Source organism: Ambystoma mexicanum, chromosome 3p (genome assembly GCF_040938575.1).
Source record: "Ambystoma mexicanum isolate Mex_15411 chromosome 3p, UKY_AmexF1_1, whole genome shotgun sequence".
Lineage (NCBI taxonomy): Eukaryota > Metazoa > Chordata > Amphibia > Caudata > Ambystomatidae > Ambystoma > Ambystoma mexicanum.
In genome coordinates, this window is record NC_090925.1 from 390,155,356 (window position 1) to 390,173,709 (window position 18,354).

Sequence of the window (18,354 nt, forward strand, 5' to 3'; positions counted from 1 at the left end):
CATTTTTGTTCAGAGGAGGATCTGTCCTGATAAAGTTTATGGACATCATTCTGCTGGCATCCACATCAGTAGAATCTTGTCACAGGATTTGCTTGATTTGTTAACAGCTCTTGCTTGAAAGGGCATAACGACTCAAAAGAGACGGTTCATTTGTGTCAAACCCAGGTCCCTTATCTTGGACCTGATATTTCAGCCAGGGAGGGAGCCCAAACAAATGTGATTCTCCAGGTCCCAATGCCCATAATTAAATGGGAGGCTTTAGTGGCTTGACTATTTACTGCTGCCAATGTATATAACTAGTTATGTTTCTGTTATGACTGGGCCTGAGTGTGTTATGACTGGACTTGAGTGTGTGCAGAGTTTGAATGATGTCAGTGACTGAGTGATGTCATGTGTAGAATGTTGGATGAGTTGGAATGTTGTCTTGTGTGAGTGTTCTTTATAGTTGATTCATGAATTTTCCAGTACACGTTTCTTTCCTTCTTTTATTCCATATGCATCAGGTGGTCATTAAATCTGCTAAATGCCACTACAATGAGTAGCACTTTTTGCCGGCATAGCAATCTGGTGTTGTGACTTGTGGGGTTAAATGAGAAAAGCGAGACTGGGGACAAATTGCAGTTGCGTCACTTCTGGGATCATAGTCATGGACTTCCCGGCTCCCGCGTGCCCAGTTTCCCTTCGCAGACACAAATGGGAACCGTGCAATATATAGAAATCTGACGAGTTATACTTACCATTAGAAGTTACACTTACCTTGAGAAGTTACACTTACCTTCTGGCAAGGTTTTGAATTTCATGATGTCTCAAAATGTTTAGACACCATAGGCAAAACGGCTGGTTTTAATTTCGAGAGTTAATGTTAATGTTAAAGGACATTTGTACTCTGCACTATCACCACCGGAGTGGTCCCCTGGCGCCCTGGCAGCTCTGATAAAGAAAGGAAGGGAGGGGGGGTTAGTGGGAGGAAGCTGGAAAAGTGCAAGAGAGCAGTGATGCGCTGGTGGCGGCCTCAGCCCGGTGGGTCCGTTGGCTCGGCCGGGGGTGTTTGCAGACGGTAGTCGTAATGTACTGTTGTGCACGCATGTGTGTGTTTTTGTTTTGTTGTTGCAATGTAATGAAGTTTGTGCGGTTTGATGTGCTGTAGGTTTGTGGTTGTGTTTGGTTTGTAGTTTGAGAGGTGTATGCAGAGGGGGAAATTGTTAGTGCAATTGGTTTTGGTTAATTGGTATCTCTATCCTGAATTGGGGCACTGGGCTTCTGTAATCTCCCCAGATGGGGTTCCGGAGCACCCCTGCGCCTCAGTCCTGATCTGGGTCCGTCCAGCCTTCAGGGTCCCTTTCACATCTGGCCTCCTCCTCTCCCAGTCTCCCTCGCAGCCCTACCTGTCTTACCTTCCTACTCATAATAGAGTAGTGATTATATAGAAGCGAGCGACAGTTAACGGGAGCCGAAACGTGTGGTAGGTGCAGGAGCCCATGGAATTTGTTGTAAAGGGCACATTGTATGGATTTCTTCGAAAATAATGGTGTAGTTCTTTGAAAGAAAAGAGGATGTGGGCAGTAGTTGAGACTGTCTGGGTCTCCCAATAATGCAGAGCAAGTGCCGCGCTGAACATAGTGTCTGTACTGCAGAGGAGTGTGTTCACTCCATAACACAGTTCTTCAAAAAAGAAGCAATCATTTTCTTAATAAGCCATAGATTCCTGCATACACAATCTCGCTTAATAATACAGACCCCTACCCCTTCCCCAGTACAGAAGGCAACTGCACAAACTAACTTAAAAAACAAACGCTTACCTTTCCAGTTTCCAGTCCACTTGACGATCATTGCTACCCTGGCTATGGGTAGCTCAGCTCTCTGTCTCAGGCGGATAGAAAGGTTTGTGTCTTGTGCAGTACATGCAGTATGCCCCATCCCCCTACATTGTTGCCAGGGAACTGAGCTGGGCAGGCTCCAGATAGTCTGGGGCCTGGGGAAGTGCACACATTTTCAGCAACAAATTCCAACGAACACTATTATCCCCGGGCCCAAGCAAGGGCCGCAGACTGCAGCGGGGTTGCAGCACAGCAACACAGCACACATTAGTGCGCCCAGTTATTTTTCTGTTTAAATGCACTTGCAATTTTTAAATCTTTTTTTTTTGCATTTGCAAATTCTTGGCAGTGAACGTTCCCAGTGGAGCGCCCGCCACCCCTGCAGGAGGTGATTGTTTAAGGAGTCCCTAAAGAAGACTTGTTTCAGGTTATTCAGTATGCACACAATTTGAGATTTTAGAAACCTATCATTTGCTGAATGCTGCATCTGCCCAAGTTGCAAAGTTGGTTATCCTGACACATGCTTGTTTTCTGCCAACGGTAAATCTTCCACGATATATACAGACTCCTGTTATGCTCATAAGATCACCTAAGACTTTGGCATACTGTGGAAGCAACAAGGCTATTTATCATCTGGTGGTACACCTATATGTAATTACAGATTACTTTGAACTATGGCACGTCCCATCTAAAGGTTCTCAGACTTCTCTATCCAAAGGTAATGCAAGACATTTCAGAGCCTGCTGAGTGACAGTACCACTTCTTCAAGTTGGGAGACTAGGCCTACCTGCGTGTGCACAAGAGAAACGTGGTGCTTCTGCGCCACTGCTGGAAACCCTTCTAGTTCACTTCATGACCCAGCAATCCATCAAGTGCAAAGGCCATCCATTGTGGGGTCATGCCTTCTCCTGCAGGATGGTTCTGCTTCTAGTGGTGTTTCCAGAAACATCTCCTTCACTAGCTCTTGGAGAGATTACTTTATCAGGATTCTCTTCATCCAAATCTGTTCCTGTATCAGATTCTGTGGCACCACTTGCTGCTGCTTTGATGACTGTTCTGGATAATGAGTCAACTTCAGCGCACATTCCATGGCGCCTTGAAACACCAGTTGCTGTATAGGCTCTTTATAAATACTCAATAAATAAAAAAATACATCTCCAGCTGCAGTCAATAGTGCAGTCATGCCAACATTGAATGCTGACCTGGATGTGGGGATTGAGCACCAACAGGCATCTGCTCTTGTGGTTCTGAATCTTTCTGCTGCAGGCATCATTTCCACCCTTAAGAGGACTGTAAAAGTCTATTTCTTTTCTCTAAAAGGAAATAGTTGCTAGCAGCACCAAAGATTATGGTAAAACCCTGTTGACTGGCTAAATGATTGTTGTTGAAATGACTGACAGTGTAAGAAATGCAAGAGGAAGCTGCCAGGAACTCTTCTGCTCGAGATATGTTTGTGTGCCTCTCTAAAACGTTATCATTAGGGTGTTTTTACTCGCTGTTGCTATTCTAATCTTGGTGTGTATGAATGGCAACCTTTAAATAATGCAAGACATGCTTATGGTCGGCATTGCTGTTCTTCTGGCTTGTGTGTTTGTATGCTGCATATTAACTTTTAGAGAGCCTGTAAAGCAATTGTTTTAACTGCATCTGCAAACCTGTGTAAGAACCGATTCAGTAACCAAACTGAAATGTTTATTATGTGTTTTTCTATACTTGCTGATTTTTTTTTCTGGTCTGACTATAAAGGTTTTCAACAATTCCTGTCATCCATCAAAAGGTTCCGGTGCACCCATGGATAGAGAGCAAGAATAGCTTCCTCCACGTCACTACACCTGCATTCAGAATGTGTCTTATTGCTGGGTTTGCACACACCTTCCTCATGACATTGAATCCGGCTATCCATTTCTTCTCAACTGGTGGTATACTTGTAGGGGCCAGAGATTGGTTTGCAAATACTAAGTCCTGAAACCTTGTTCTGGTCAATGCTCCCAATTGGGCTTTTCAGGTCTATCAAACTCTTCCCCCTCTGGAACAGCTCCATAAAAAACCTGCTACTAACAGACCCCCATCACTTGCACGAGGCCTTTTTTTGTTACGCCAATCCTCGCACATTGTTTACGGTAATCCGCTCCTGTAAAAACTCTTGAGTCCACTGAAAGAAAGGTAACTATTAATCATGTGCCTTTCTCTTTTAACAAACGGTTATTTTGCCAAGAACGAGTATTCTCGTCCTTTTTGCATAGACTTGCATAATAGCCTGGCACTTAAGGGGTTAACAAATATGCTACTTGTCATGGTACTTCATTTGTGGAACAGTTGCCTACATCTGACTTCCATTGCGAAAGTTGTTACATGGGCTCTCTATCATTAATTCATGAACAGGTGCCTTTATTCAATATGTTATTGCAGAATTCTTTACTCCTGGACACCATCATGGCCACAAAGGGACTTGTTTGTGCTTTTGTCTGGTCACATTGTGCCGTGGGTGATATGTTAGTGGTGGTAACTGACTGATGATTACAATAGTTTCTTGCACCATTGCATTTGGAAGTGTCCCTTAAGGTGTCTGGGCCGGTATACTGGTCTGCGGTGTACCTGTGGGGTTGATGCAGTGACATAGATTTCCATGTGTGGCTGTTGGATTTGGCTCAGACATGGCTGCATGCCCCGTGATGTACTTTTCTGCGCTCATGTATTTCATGCATTGTGCCTGCAGGGTGGTGCATCTTGGTACCTGTGGTTCATGTCTGATGGTGTTCCAGGTGCATGTGCTGTGGTGGGGGCTGTGTATGTTGATTACATTTACGCACAGCTGTGTAGGCATGCCACATCTGCATCCATTGGCTGTGTCCAACATTCTGTTGAGGTAATTGGGGTCACAGATTTTGCCACCCAGGTCGCTTTCCCCCCCCCCCCAAATAACAACCCTCATACTCCAGCCAGCAGACAGGTTGCCTATGCTTGTGGTTCCCCCCCCACACAGGCAACACTCCTCATTGCCCTGTCGTTAGACTTACCCAGCAGTCAGACACATTGTGCAGCGCGTCGTGCCATGTAGCGGGGAAGCTTGGAATTGCGCAGCACATGGCATCATGTGTGGATCCTGGGAATCTTGCACAGCAATGCGTTATTATTTTGCTTGCATTGCACTGGACATTCAGGGAATGGTAGAGCTTCCTGTTGCGGTACGCTACCTCCACGGCATGACGGACTACCAGCTCCACATGGGTGCAGTCGAGGACACTGATTATATTTGGCCTGCCAGTGCATGGAATGCTATTTTGGAAGCTTTCTCCTCCGCAGTCCGTGGTAAATATATGTGGTCCCTTTGATGTTTCAGGAGGGCATCTAGCACCTGGTTGAGCACAAGGGAGAAACATGGTTGTGAGATGCCATGCAGCTGCCCCACTGTGTGCTGGTAGGTACCTGTGGCAAGGAAGTGTAGGCTTACCAGGTCGTCATGGATGAGGTCCACAGTTGTGCATATGGTGTCCCTGTCCAGACGGTACATGGTGTGGATCTGTGCAGGGGTTAGGTCAAATGGACTGGCCCTTAGGCGAGAGATTGGTGGCTGCCTGCAGAGTACATCAGCCTGCACTGGTGGTATGTGCTTACCCTGTCTCACCTTCCTTCTCCTCCGCTGCAGTCTCTGGTTCAATGCCTGCTGGAGTAGTAGCAGTGCAGGCATGTCCTCCAGCCCCAGTATTGCAACTGCTAATGGTAGCATTTTGGTTATGGAAGGGGTATGGTGTGTGGGTGTGCTCATTTTGTGCTGTGCCAGACTCCATTGCCTCCACCTATGCTGATTGTGTGCACCTGCGGCAGGTTTCAACAAAGCAGATTGTTATTAACGGCTGCCCTGCAATGCCGGTAAGTGCATGTCCGTGAACCACGTAATGTGCACTTCCTTGCGGCATGCTGGTGTTACTGGCATGTATGCTGCGTGCCCACGCTCATTCCGTGAAGGTGCCACCCGGTCACAAAGGGTCCCTGCAGATGCCAGTATCACCGGCATCGTGGGTCGCAATGCACCGGTCTGGTAAACGATGCCGGTATTCCCGTACCGGTACCGGTATCGTTATTACCAGACTGTCAACCTTGTTATGAGGCCCATTGTATTCTAAGGATGCCTTGAACATTTCTTTTAACATGGATACAAAGTGATAGTGCAAAGCAGAATCTTCTTTAAAAACGTAATCAATGGTTTGGACTGCTAAGTCGTGTCTGATCGAAGTATATAACGCTTTCACATCTCATGTAGCCAGAAGAAAATTTGGTTGCCAGATTATTCTTTCTGTAGTCTTAATTGCGCCTGTTGTGTCCTTCATGTATGCTTTCATATTGGGTACTCTTGGACGCAGTGCATTATCTATATATTCAGCAAGTTTCTCTGTGGCCAACCTGATTCCACTGAGAATCGTTCTCCCTTCAGGGATATGTTCAAATGACTTGTGAACTTTAGGTAGAAAATAGATTGTCGGCAAAACAGGGTGTTTCACAAATAAATATGATTTCTCCTCATCGGTTAGTAGTGCTTTTCTGTGCCATCCTGTGATCAATTCTTCCAGTTCTTGATTTATTGTGTGGAAGTTTTTCCTAGCTTGACCACAACGGAGTGGGAAAACTGTTCTCCGTTTTCCTTTTAAACAGACGCGACACTGCAAACATAAGGGTTTGAATAGGCGCACAGGGCACCTTTAGTTTGTATTCATCAACCCCATCATAATGTGTATCTGATCAGGTGTGTTTGTATCTGCTTGGAAAATAATATGAGAGTCCAGGAGAAATTGAGGCTGGTGAAAGTCATAGAAGAGGCTTTCAAGAAAGACAATGGTTATTTAGAATTGACTATTCAAAATATCTAAGATGATGATGACAGCCTCAAAGTGATGACTCTGTAGGGAAAATGCAAATATATATTTGTTTAGAATGTTGTAGAGAAATTAAACTGTTAATAGAATTCTATAAGAATTACTTGTTTACTTGAGAAGACTAGACCTTAATTTAGCTGAGAAGGAGAATCTATCTTGAAAAATGTGCATTCAGGCAGAATGGAAACAAATAGCTTTGCAAGTAATGTTGTATTTACTCACACATTTGAAACTGTTAATTAAGCACTATTATTTCACTGACAAAATTATATTGAAGTAAACTGATAAGGTTATTTCAGACTACCACTGCTAAGAAAATATTAAATGCTTAATTGTAGTTGAATTTGCATAGTTTTCAAGTTTGGTGTATGGGATGGCCTGTCATCACAGAGCCTGGTATTGTCCTAATTGGAGAAAACCAAAACCATTCCCTGAGAAGCTCATAGTAAAGATCCTGTTTGCAGCATTGCAACTAATGGAGTCAAAAATGTATTAAAAGAGGTTGCTTTAGGGGGTGGAAGGTCATGGATTGGAGTTGTACAGAGACCTGCATTTCTCAGTTTTCTTCTCATCATTCTTTTCCTTTAGTCTTGCTATACAAAATATGACCAACTAATCTTACCAGAAATAGAGTGCAGTGATTGTTTTTCACTACAATGTGATGTTGGTGTAGTAACTAGTTGGATGAAATATTCTGTTTAAGACTTGTCATCTTGAATGTTTTTTTGTACTGGGGAAACTCTAAACTGCTGTTTTCATTTCTAATTCATATATTTAGATTTATTTTATTTAACCTGATAGTGGTTGTAATTGATAGTTTATGGCGTCTACATATGCGAAATAGTTTTTCTTTAAATTTTGGAAATGCATAGATATGGAATAAAAATAAAATTTTAAAAAGAAAACATTGTTGTTCTTATAACATGTTTTTGAAAGTTCAACGTTGATGAGAGTAGACAATTATAGATAAAATGTAGAGCTTAGACATTTTAGTGACATTTAAGGTCCAGGTTCAATAGAATAGTAAAAGTCTAATGTTTATCACAGCATCAGAGCTTCAGTATCTGTCACTATGCAGTAATGCAAAAGTGAAACACATGTCAATATCTACTATTGTGTATTTGCAGAATGTTCCAGGATGAAGAGCTTGATCAGTCAGAGAAGTTCTACGATACCCTCCCACGCCCCTTAAAGTTGGGCTTTGCTCTGTACAACACCATGGTCTCCAAGTCTGAGATGCTCAGCTACTTTGTTATCATTCTAAATCACATGATCTCAGCTTCGATCATCAGCCTGATCCTGCCAATCCTTATCTTTCTCTGGGCCATGCTGTCTGTCCCACGGCCCTCAAAACGGTTCTGGATGACTGCTATCATTTATACAGAGGTGAGGGCCTCTTTCACTATATTCATATATGAAAGCTGATGAATGTGATTAGTCAACTAGAGCCTACCTACAAGTGAGACATACTGGAAGACATTGTCCCCTGGGATGCATTGTATTGTTCTTTTTGACGCTAGATATGGTGGCAGTGAAAATATCTTTGTATTTCTTTCAAAAGGTTTTTTAGAAACATAATGGAAATACTGAAAATGTCCTTTGTGATGATCTCAATTGCCTTTTTTCAACTTAATAAATAGTAATTTCCGTGCCCTGTCTGGAATGGGTGGAAAGATCCCAATACCCACCATTTTGGCATCAACATTTACCCTTTCTTCTTGTCCACTTTATCACACTACCCATCATATTCTTCCCAACTACCACATGCCACTTTCCCTTCCTCTCTCTATCCCCCATCTTAACTTGGTTTGTGTTCCGTCCTCTTTTGTCGATTGCCTTGTCTATTTGTCTATAACCACACACAAGCACTACCCTCCCCACGTCTTCGCCCTCAGATAGCTGTGTCATATAAAGCTGCACTGCAGACTTGCAAAAGATCATGTTACTGATGTAAGAGGCTTACAGGAGAGCTTGGGACTTTTATTTGATATGTACATGTTGTGTTTGTGGCCAGATATATTTACCCAACATAACCTGGTGTTTTTGTAATTACAGTTAATTTTCCTACCTATTTTTCAATATTTTAAAGTTTGTTGAAGTCGGGCTTGAATATTTTTTTGTATGCATATTTTCAATTAAGTATCTTAACTGGGTATCCACGGGAAAGCATGATTGATGATATTGCGATCACTGTATTTCGTAGTCAGTGTTTAAGGCAGGTGATATTAAAACTTAATTAAGCTAGGGGACAAAACATAACGATGGATATAAGTGTGATATATTTGCTGAAGGCAAAGCCTGCAAGTGCAGCCAACTGTAATGGGATATTTTACTGAATTTAACCTGAAACCACATGTTGCATTTATTAATTTAGTTTCATGTAACATGTCCACAGGGTTACACACCGTTTCAACCTGACACCCACCCAGTGTTAGTAACTTCCATAACCAAGATTTGACAAACCCTAAACCAACACAAAGTAGTAGTCTCAAGGTTAAAACTGTAACGATAAAGGTGATCGAAAATAGTTGCTGCTAATGCAATATGTCATTGCGCTATGCTGTTATCTTGCAATGCTAAGGTGATCCAGTGCACATAATGTTGCAATATGTACATAATTTACTCTTATTATGGATTGTGAGACTAGATTACAGTCTTTCGCAAACAGAGAACCATGCACCTCCAGGCAGACCACATTGCTACGAGACCATGCCAAAGGCTGTTTATAGCATTCTACAAATGCCAGGTAACAGGAACAAGAGCATGTAAACTTTCATAGAATTGTCTTTTTCCATTCAATGACAAACTTTTCTATTTAAAGAAAGATTTTTATATTTTACATCCACTGTTTTTCTGTAGGATTGGGGCTATTTGACCGAATTTATTTGCCTGTGGTCGATTTTACTACAATTTTTATAATTGTTTTGGTTGTTTTTACCGCAAATACATGCAGGGGGAAGACCCCTGCAGCCCCCCAAATCCTCCTATATTTATTTATTAACCCAAACCCACCCCCACATATATTTGCAGTCAAAACCCCCTCCCTAAATTCGGTCAAAACGGCCACGATCATATCACCCACGGTCAACTTGGGTAATACTCTTTCTGTAAAGTCCTGTGGGTGTGCCAGTGAGAGTATTTAATCTGGAATGCAAATTCATCTCTTACAGTCCGCCCTTTCAAAAGGGTACAACCAGTGTTCGAAGTGTATGAAAAGAAGTAGTGGAACTATGTTCCCTGCCAGCCTGCCCCCGCTCCCCACAAACATCACCACACTCCCTTCCATGAGCAATCCAACCTCCAAAACAAACACTCCTGATGTTTAAGGGAATGTTCAGTACAGTGCACTGAAATGCACTTTCAACTTCTTCCTACACTTTTATTTTAAAACAAAACCATTCCAGAACGGTTCCTTTTTAAAATAAAAGTGAAGGAGCATTAAAACCTTTTTTTTTTAAAGTAGAGGCGCACCGCTCCCATCCGCTCTTGCCACTTCGAGCACTGGGTCCTACTGTACAACTCCTAGTACATTGGATGTGTCGACACCGTACATTAAAAATACATAAATGATCTAACATGTTGGATATTGTCATATCCTTTTAAAATAATCTTTTTGCACCACGTCGGCCAACTTGGGTAATTAGGAGGTGCTCAACTCATAATCATTGATCATTGGCAGATGCATTCATGAGGCCATCAATTGAACAACATAGGGTAACATACCTTAATAAAGAGACATCATTTATAGCCATGGACATTGAACAATGATTTCACTAATGTCGCCTTAATTGCTCTTGTTTTATGAATTAATGTACATGCTTCGGTATGGCACACCTCATTAGTTAGTGGAATTAGCTAAAGTTTAGTAACATGCCATTATCGCACCTTACGATACTTTCTTGATCCTAAATATGTGGACAAAAGGATACTTTCTCACCAAAACCATTTATTCAGCAGGATAATAAAAAATACTATTAAAATAGTGTTATATTGTATTTATTTTTATTATTTCTTTCTTTGATTGTAGCTTGAGTGCTCTGATGATTTGGGCAATGGTCAGCACTAAAGAAAAGTGTTCAATAAAATACACTTGACAAATGTGCCGCAAATAAACATGCACAAATGACAGCCAGCTGTTTTGACATGTGCAATTTAAATTACATTCATACTGGCATTTAAAATAATATATACATGCGTTTCTTGGTTCATTACAGTCTCTACATTAGGTTTGCATATTGCTCTTTTCTTTACACAACTGAAAGGAAAGATACACTCCCTATATATTGGTGAACACTTCACAGTTGTGTACGAGCGCGATATAAATAAAATATCATATCACTAAGATGAATGCTCCAAACAGGCTTACCTGACCTTTTACTGTGGCACAATTATTTGGTGTTTGAGCAGTAACCGGATGGCAGAGCATCTAAGGGGGTGGTGCGGATCTATCAAAAAGTCAGTGTGCATTTATTTTCCTAATAATACCTCCCGTTTATGGCCACACACAATCCATGGCCCCCAACAGATCCTAGCGCTGCCCAATAGCCTGCAGAGTTCCTACACGGCTCCATTCTGCCCCCTTCATCTTCAACATAAACAACAAACCTCTGGCACAGCTCTTTCACACTGATGTCAAGATACACCAATACACGGATGACACGCCACTTTATCTAAAGATCACTTGCATCAACAACATCCATCGACTCAAGCACGGTCTGTTCCTTGTCCAAGCCAGGATGTCAAGCACCTACCAGAAGTTAAACCTGACAAAGACTGAATTAATTCTTCTAGGAAACCCTGCCAGCCCTGGCCATGGCCAAAATTAGCTGGCTAACTCAAAGCCTGATAGAGCCTCACCTCAACTCTCACCCAGTAATCATTATTTCCATCGACTGTCACCTCCCATTCAAAACACACAGCGCAAAGAAGACCCAAACATCATGGTACTACCAGCTCGCTCTCAGAGTTTTAGAAATGTCATCTATGCCATGGTCATCTCCCATCTGGATGGTGGCAACCCCTTTCACAGAGGCGTTCCACACGTCAACCCTCTGAAATCCATCCAGCACTCTGCAGCACGTCTAATCTCAGAACTAAGAACATTTGACCACATCATCACCATTCTGCAGACGCAGCACTGGCTATCTCTTTAAGCAGAATTAATGTTTCAGCGGCTGAGACCATGTACAAGACAGCCTGCTTCACCCACAAAGCAGTCACAACTATAATATTTCTCTATCTGGCTATGAAACTCACCACGAATATGCCATCAGAAGCCACTACATCACCAAACTGGAAAGAAAGCACTGCAAGAGGAAAATACTGGGAAACAGGCGTTTTTGCTGCTGCACCCTCTATCCCTGGAGCACATTAGTAATGCAGTTATGACTGGCCCCCTCCATCCTACACTTCAGAAAGGACCGGCATTCACTATTCTTAAAAGAACATATTGCTAATTGAACCACTCAACCTCACTTCTCCACCCAGCACTCCCTCCCCTTGTTTGCTAACCCATTCCAGCTACCAGTAGTACCTCTGAACCCTACATATAGCCTCCTGAGTTTGACCCTTAAGTGCAGCATGCTGTAGCTTCCCATCTAGGTTTGTGCTTTCATACCTACATAAGTAAATGCTGAATTAGCCGGGTTTGCACAAAAAGACTGAAAAAAAGACTGAATGTACAATTAGTTTGCATTCGGCCTGGTTGAAAAGACCGAATCCCAAAGTACCGAACAAGGGGAGGCGGGGTTGCAGGAGTGTACCCTGCTTCCCAAGTTCGGCATTATAGGCTTCAGGGGTCGCTAGGGTTTCTCCTGCATACATTACATGAGTGGCGGGCGGAAAAGAAAATATATTGAGTTACAAAATGCAAACAAGTGGTTTTCACAATTTTGTAATACGATCTTTTGGTACTCGATTTTTTTACGTACATCCAATTGGTCACATATATTTTGAGGCCCCCTCACATACAAACTAGGTAATACCCTCACTTAGCGCACATGCAGTGGTTTCAGTTACAGTGCACTGGTATCCCTTCACAGAGATGCTGACATGCATGTTAATTATCACATACAAGACATATCACTATTTACAGTTACAGAGTGAGGACCCACAGACTAATCTGCAATGCATGGATATCACTTAATGCTCCCAAAAGCATTAGTTCAGGTTTTTAATAACTTGGACTTCCAAGTGGTTCTTAGGGTAATGTCTCAAGTTCAGTTTTGCAGCATATACAGCATAGCAAATAACATCACTGTTCAATTGTCTCCTTGGTGCACCAGTTCTATCACACACACTTGTATCAGATTTCAGTTTGTCAGACCAGTTTTGTACAGTTCATGTATTTTCTTTTTTTGCACACACAAAGACTAGTCTACTTGTGTCTGCCTATACAGGCTCCCTTATTGTGGCTGATGCAACCTGTCTCTGATGCAACCTGCTTGCTTTGCTTGTCGTTTTGTTATCAGTCAGGCACTGACACCTCATTCTCCGTCTGAGCTTCTGCAGTAGTGATCGTGGGTACTAGGGCACATCTGCAGCTGCACAAAATCTTTATAGCATCCAACATGGCCACCTAGATTGCCATAAAGCATCATGGGTACTGCAGTTCCTACATCACTACTGCCTTGAGCTAGAACCAGATCCCTGCTATAACTTCCCTTACTTGTTGGTAAACGCTTCTCCATCTGCTCCCTCCAAAAAATGCTGTGGCACCCAAGCATAAAATGGTCATCCGCTGCTGGCACAGTGGAGGAGCAGTGGGTGAATGCTGTGTGTATGGGCTGGAGAAGGGCGTGGTATATGCTGGAGAAGGGCTAGCTTACCCATGCTGGGATATTTGGTGGGTGGCTTGGTTGGCAAGGTGCCGGGTGGGGCTGACAAATTGGTGGGAGGCGCAGTAGGCTGATTTTGCATGCTGGTGTATAACACAGGCAGTTTGGAGCTGTAGTGGCGCCTGACAGTAAGAGTTTTGGAAGACAGCAAAAGAGTAGAGATGGTTGCCCTGGAGAAGAATGGCTAATTATTTACATCTACAATGGTGGAAATTAGAGTTTTAGTGGAGTGGTAGGTGAGAAGCATGGGATTTGCAGTTGATAAGCAGGTTTAGCCTTGCTGTGGTCACAGTTGATGTTATGAACTCAGACAGTTTTAGGTCACTGTCAAACAGAACACCAATATTTCTGGCCTTAATGCCAGATGATGGTTGAAGAACATATTGGGGAAAGGAAAGAGTGGCTAGAAGAAGACAAGGCGCATGATGCATCATGAGCTAGATTACTTTGTTCTTGGAGGAGTTAAGCATGTAACAACAAAGAGCCATCAAGTGACAGCCCCAAGACAGAGATGCAAGAGGAGAGATTGGGATAAAGGTGTTAAAGGAGAAGGTGGTCTGGGTGTTATGAACAAACATGTCCTAGGAAAAGCCAAAGTAGGAGATGAGTCTTCCCAGTGAGAAGGAGTAGGGGTGGGACCATGCTAGGATAAACATGATATCCACATAAGAAGGTAAAGAAGAAGGCAGTGAGCAGGAGAGCGAGAGTGTTTCGTCATATGGTGTTAGTCTGGAGGAGTATTACGTGAGTTGAATTGCTACAAACAGTGTATCGTACTACAGGGCTGAAGCCTGGGAAAACGTATAAAGAGCTTAATGGGATAAGGGAAAGTGAAAAAGTAGCAGTATAGTGTGTTGGGGCGGGATCGAGGTTAAGTGACTACAGAGACCAGAGAAAGTGGGGAAATGGGGAAAAGTGTATTAGTAGTGACTAGATTAAATAAGAGGCCAATAACAATTAGGAGTGAAATTCCAGTGAATTGGAAGAATTCAACAATTGGTCAGCATAGAGTATGGCCAACTGCAGTAGGTTGTATCGCATTATGGGACAGTAGAAAGGGACCAAGAATGGTGAGAAATTGCCTCAGACTGACAGTATTGCTGTGTGATAATATCATCAGTGGTGCTTTCTGTGGATGTAGACCTTTAATGAGTCTCTGATCATAATCTTGGATTGTTGCTTGGATATTTCATTTTTAACCTGTCATTTTAGAAAGTTGGAGGTAGAAGGGCATGTGGCAATGGGCCAACCCTGATGCACAGGATCAATAAGGATTCACCCTTGACATAGCCACCCATCATTATACATTTGCAGGTGAAGGAGGCCTGGGGGGTCTGACTGAAAAGTGGATGGCATGTGGGGGCTCGGGCCAATCGATCTCGGTCTTGCCTAGCGTGACTGCAAGATGGCTGCCAATGTTCCACTTAGTCAGGCAAGAGGGTCCAGAGTGCAGCCTGTGTGCTCTTAGCAGCTGCACATGAGTGATGTTAGTGGCCCAGATTGTGGGACTTCCTCTGAGGTGCCTCAGGAGGGACCTCTGGTCAAGGTGAGAGACTTTGTCTAGTTGACCTCCAGCTTACCTGATCCCAAGATGGCTGCCAGTTAAGACTTTGTCAGACAGGAGTATCCAGAGTGCAGCATGGAGGTTGTTAGCCGCTATATCCGAGGGATGATGGGGACAGAGACTGTGGGAATTCCTCTCAGGTGGTTTAGGAGGGACTTTGGGAAATTAGGGTGCTAGTGTCAAGCGATATCTGGCTCACCTAATTCTAACATTGCCAAAGGATTTGAGTTAGTTAGGCAGGAGGGAATACGATACAGATTGGATGCTGTTGACAGCTACACAAGGGGGGTGATAGTGTGAAACATTTTGAGGATATGAGCAATATAGGTATAGACCTTTCTCTGTTTTCTAAACAATTTCTCTCCTTTCAGATCACCGTTGTGATCAAGTATTCATTTCAGTTTGGATTCTTTCCCTGGACCTCAACGGTGTACCGCGGGCTGAATGCAGAAAAACCATTCCATCTCCCCAATATCATTGGAATTGAAAAGAAAGATGGCTATGTGATCTTCGACCTCATTCAGCTACTTGCTTTGTTCTTCCACAGATCTATTTTAAAGGTACATTACATTTCCTAAAAGAAAAAAACATGAAACAGATTGGAAATTAAATGATTCCCAAGTTTTAAACATTTGTTGCTGGTAACAGAATGAATTTTAAATTGAATTTTTGAGCTAAAGTATCTGAATTTGGGCAAAACCAAGAAAACGTAAAGTAGTAATATTATATTATGTATTTGTCAGTGGATCCTATTCACACGTGGATGTAGCTATGTGTTTCTCTGGGTTTCCTTGAAGCCCCCTTTCAAATTCCACTCTTTAGTTGCACAAAGTGCAAAATCACAGTTGCTAGCTTGTCTAAACCGCACAGTGGAAAAGTATTATATGTGTTCACTTTTGATCTTGAGTATATAAGGAATGGGATACGTATAAGGGAGTCAAACACATTTGAGAATAGGCATTTCAGTTAAGTAGGCATTGGCATGTGCTTGAATGGAAAAACGTTCCTGAACCAGGAGCTGGCAAGTATTTTTGTTTTGAAAAACATAAGAAGGGGCTCTGGTAGTTAGGAGGTTTCTATTTTAAGATTTAGTGCTGTCAACATGAATCATATTGATTCCTCACTCAAAGTTTGTGTTGTGACAAAATCTTTCACAACTGGATTAGTGAACTACAAACAGTGACAATCCAGAAAATACCATAAGCAATTACGATATCTTTTTAGTATTACTGCCGTCATTGCCAGCTTCCAATGCCAACCTTACCCATAACCTCCTATTTTCTTCCCATCTGACCTTCGTACTCCCGCGCCCAAGATTAGAAACTTTGGGATCCTCTTTGACAGCAAACTCTGACTGCAACAACTCATTAGGACCGCTGCTTCTGCTGCTCATATTAATCTTTAAAACGTTTAGAAATTGTGTCTATTTATTACTAACCATTCTATGAAAACACTAATCTCCACCTTTGTGCTAAGCAAACTTGATTACTACTCGAGCTTCTCCTTGGCCTTCCTCTCTACTCCTTCCACCCTCTAGACAATCTTTGCTACCAGTACTCTCTACAACCTATGCAGATCCTCTCCCACTTCTACCTAAGACATTATGCGGGTTAGATCTCCTTGTACAACCACTCCCTTTTCAAGCTCCTTCTCCTAATCTATCAAGCTATCAATGCTCTTACCCCTCAGTACCTTACGGGTTGTTTTTCTACTCACCACCTAATTCCCGCCACCCCTCCTCTGCACTCAATCTCACTGTTCCATGCCCCCGTGGTTCCTCCTGCTTCTGTTCCTTCTCCCAACTCACCGTGCTCCAATGAAAGATGTTGCCGATCACAATCAAATTTTGCCCAACTGTGGATCTCTTTAAAGCTCTGCTTAAACTTCACTTACTTTCTAAAGAGGGTACTCCCCCTCCAACCCCCCCCATCCTTCCTACCTGACCCCATCAGTTCCCCCAGTGACACTTAATAATGTAATTATGTATATTTATATAGTACTCCTCTTTAGTTTGAAGCACTTTCCCCCTAGTCAACTGTTTCTTACATATTTCTTTCTGTTTGTTTTGTCCCTGCTCTATGTCCCACTTTATTTGCCTGCCCATCAACTTAATCACCACTTGTTCTCAGCTTTGTGATATTGTGCCTGCACCCTTCAGGGAAATGCCTCTGCCATCTGTAAATGTGTTATTGTAAGTCAATTATGATCGAAATTGGCATTCCTGTTCTTCAATTAATTACTAAGTAATACAAATGAATATATGCATTTCTTTCCTAGTTCCTGAAGTGCTTACTTTAAATCACCTGAACGTATCTACAGAGAATCTGGATGTTGCGAGAGCTCTTTAAGTTCTATTTAAAAAGGTCAAAATCCTTCAGAACATCTGACAGGCTTTTCATTAGATATGAAGTATCGAACCAGGAATACAGGCTTCCAAAGCCTCTAAAGAAAGATGGCTGAATACTGTTCTCTAAGTCCGTAGTGCTCTTTCCCATAGTATGCACCGTACTTAGTCTTGGGAGGATAGCTCATGGGCACCGTGCTCGCCTTGGAAGCAAGACGACACGGAGCAACACAGGTTCAATCCCTGGGTCCACGCTTAGAAACCTCTGGGTCTTAAGGGCGTTATAAATAACCTATCATATCATATCTTACTTCCCGCTATAATAATTAAGAGTCCATTATGGTCTCTTGTTGGGATAAAAAGACTATGGAGGGGAAGTCAAGGGGTATGCAAAGTGGGTGCAAGCGTGTTTACATTTCTGTTTTGGCTTCCCTTTGTTATTATCGCAATGCTCTGCAAAGGGAAACTTGTTCCCAGCAAAGATGGTACCGATATCCCGAAAGTATGGGGAAAGGAGAACTACGGACTGAGAACAGTAGTCACTACACTGAGGAACCTTTACGCCCTGCAACACAGAAAGAGTAACCATGCTTGTATGAGGCTGCACGTTGCACTTTGATTTGTGGTGTTTTCTACGGTTCTTCTATGTCAAAGTAGCTATTTGAATGGATTTTGTCCTCCCACGTATTTGCCATCTTTGATATATCCAAGTCTGCTTGCAGCTTGCTTCGGAAATCTTTTATATGGTTCGAGCGTCGTGCAGCATCGAGTCTGGGTCTTCGACAGCCTGCACTGCGTCCCTCGTGATGTCAACGCTGGTATATGAAGCACGTGCGCTGACCATTACTTCATTTCACTTTTTTCCGCATTGCTGCGTGCTTCGGAGCTACTCGGCTCAGTGAAATTTCGATATTCTTCGACA

At 42.7% G+C, this 18,354-nt stretch overlaps 1 protein-coding gene across 1 annotated transcript in view; it reads left to right on the forward strand.

The window, feature by feature from the left end:
• LOC138579901 (piezo-type mechanosensitive ion channel component 2-like) overlaps window positions 1-18,354 on the forward strand; it is a 2,232,767-nt gene that overhangs the window by 1,690,110 nt on the left and 524,303 nt on the right. The window contains exons 39-40 of the mRNA XM_069650129.1: window positions 7,816-8,074; window positions 15,460-15,648. Of these exons, the coding sequence (XP_069506230.1) occupies window positions 7,816-8,074; window positions 15,460-15,648 (448 nt within the window). The remainder of the gene's footprint in view (window positions 1-7,815; window positions 8,075-15,459; window positions 15,649-18,354) is intronic.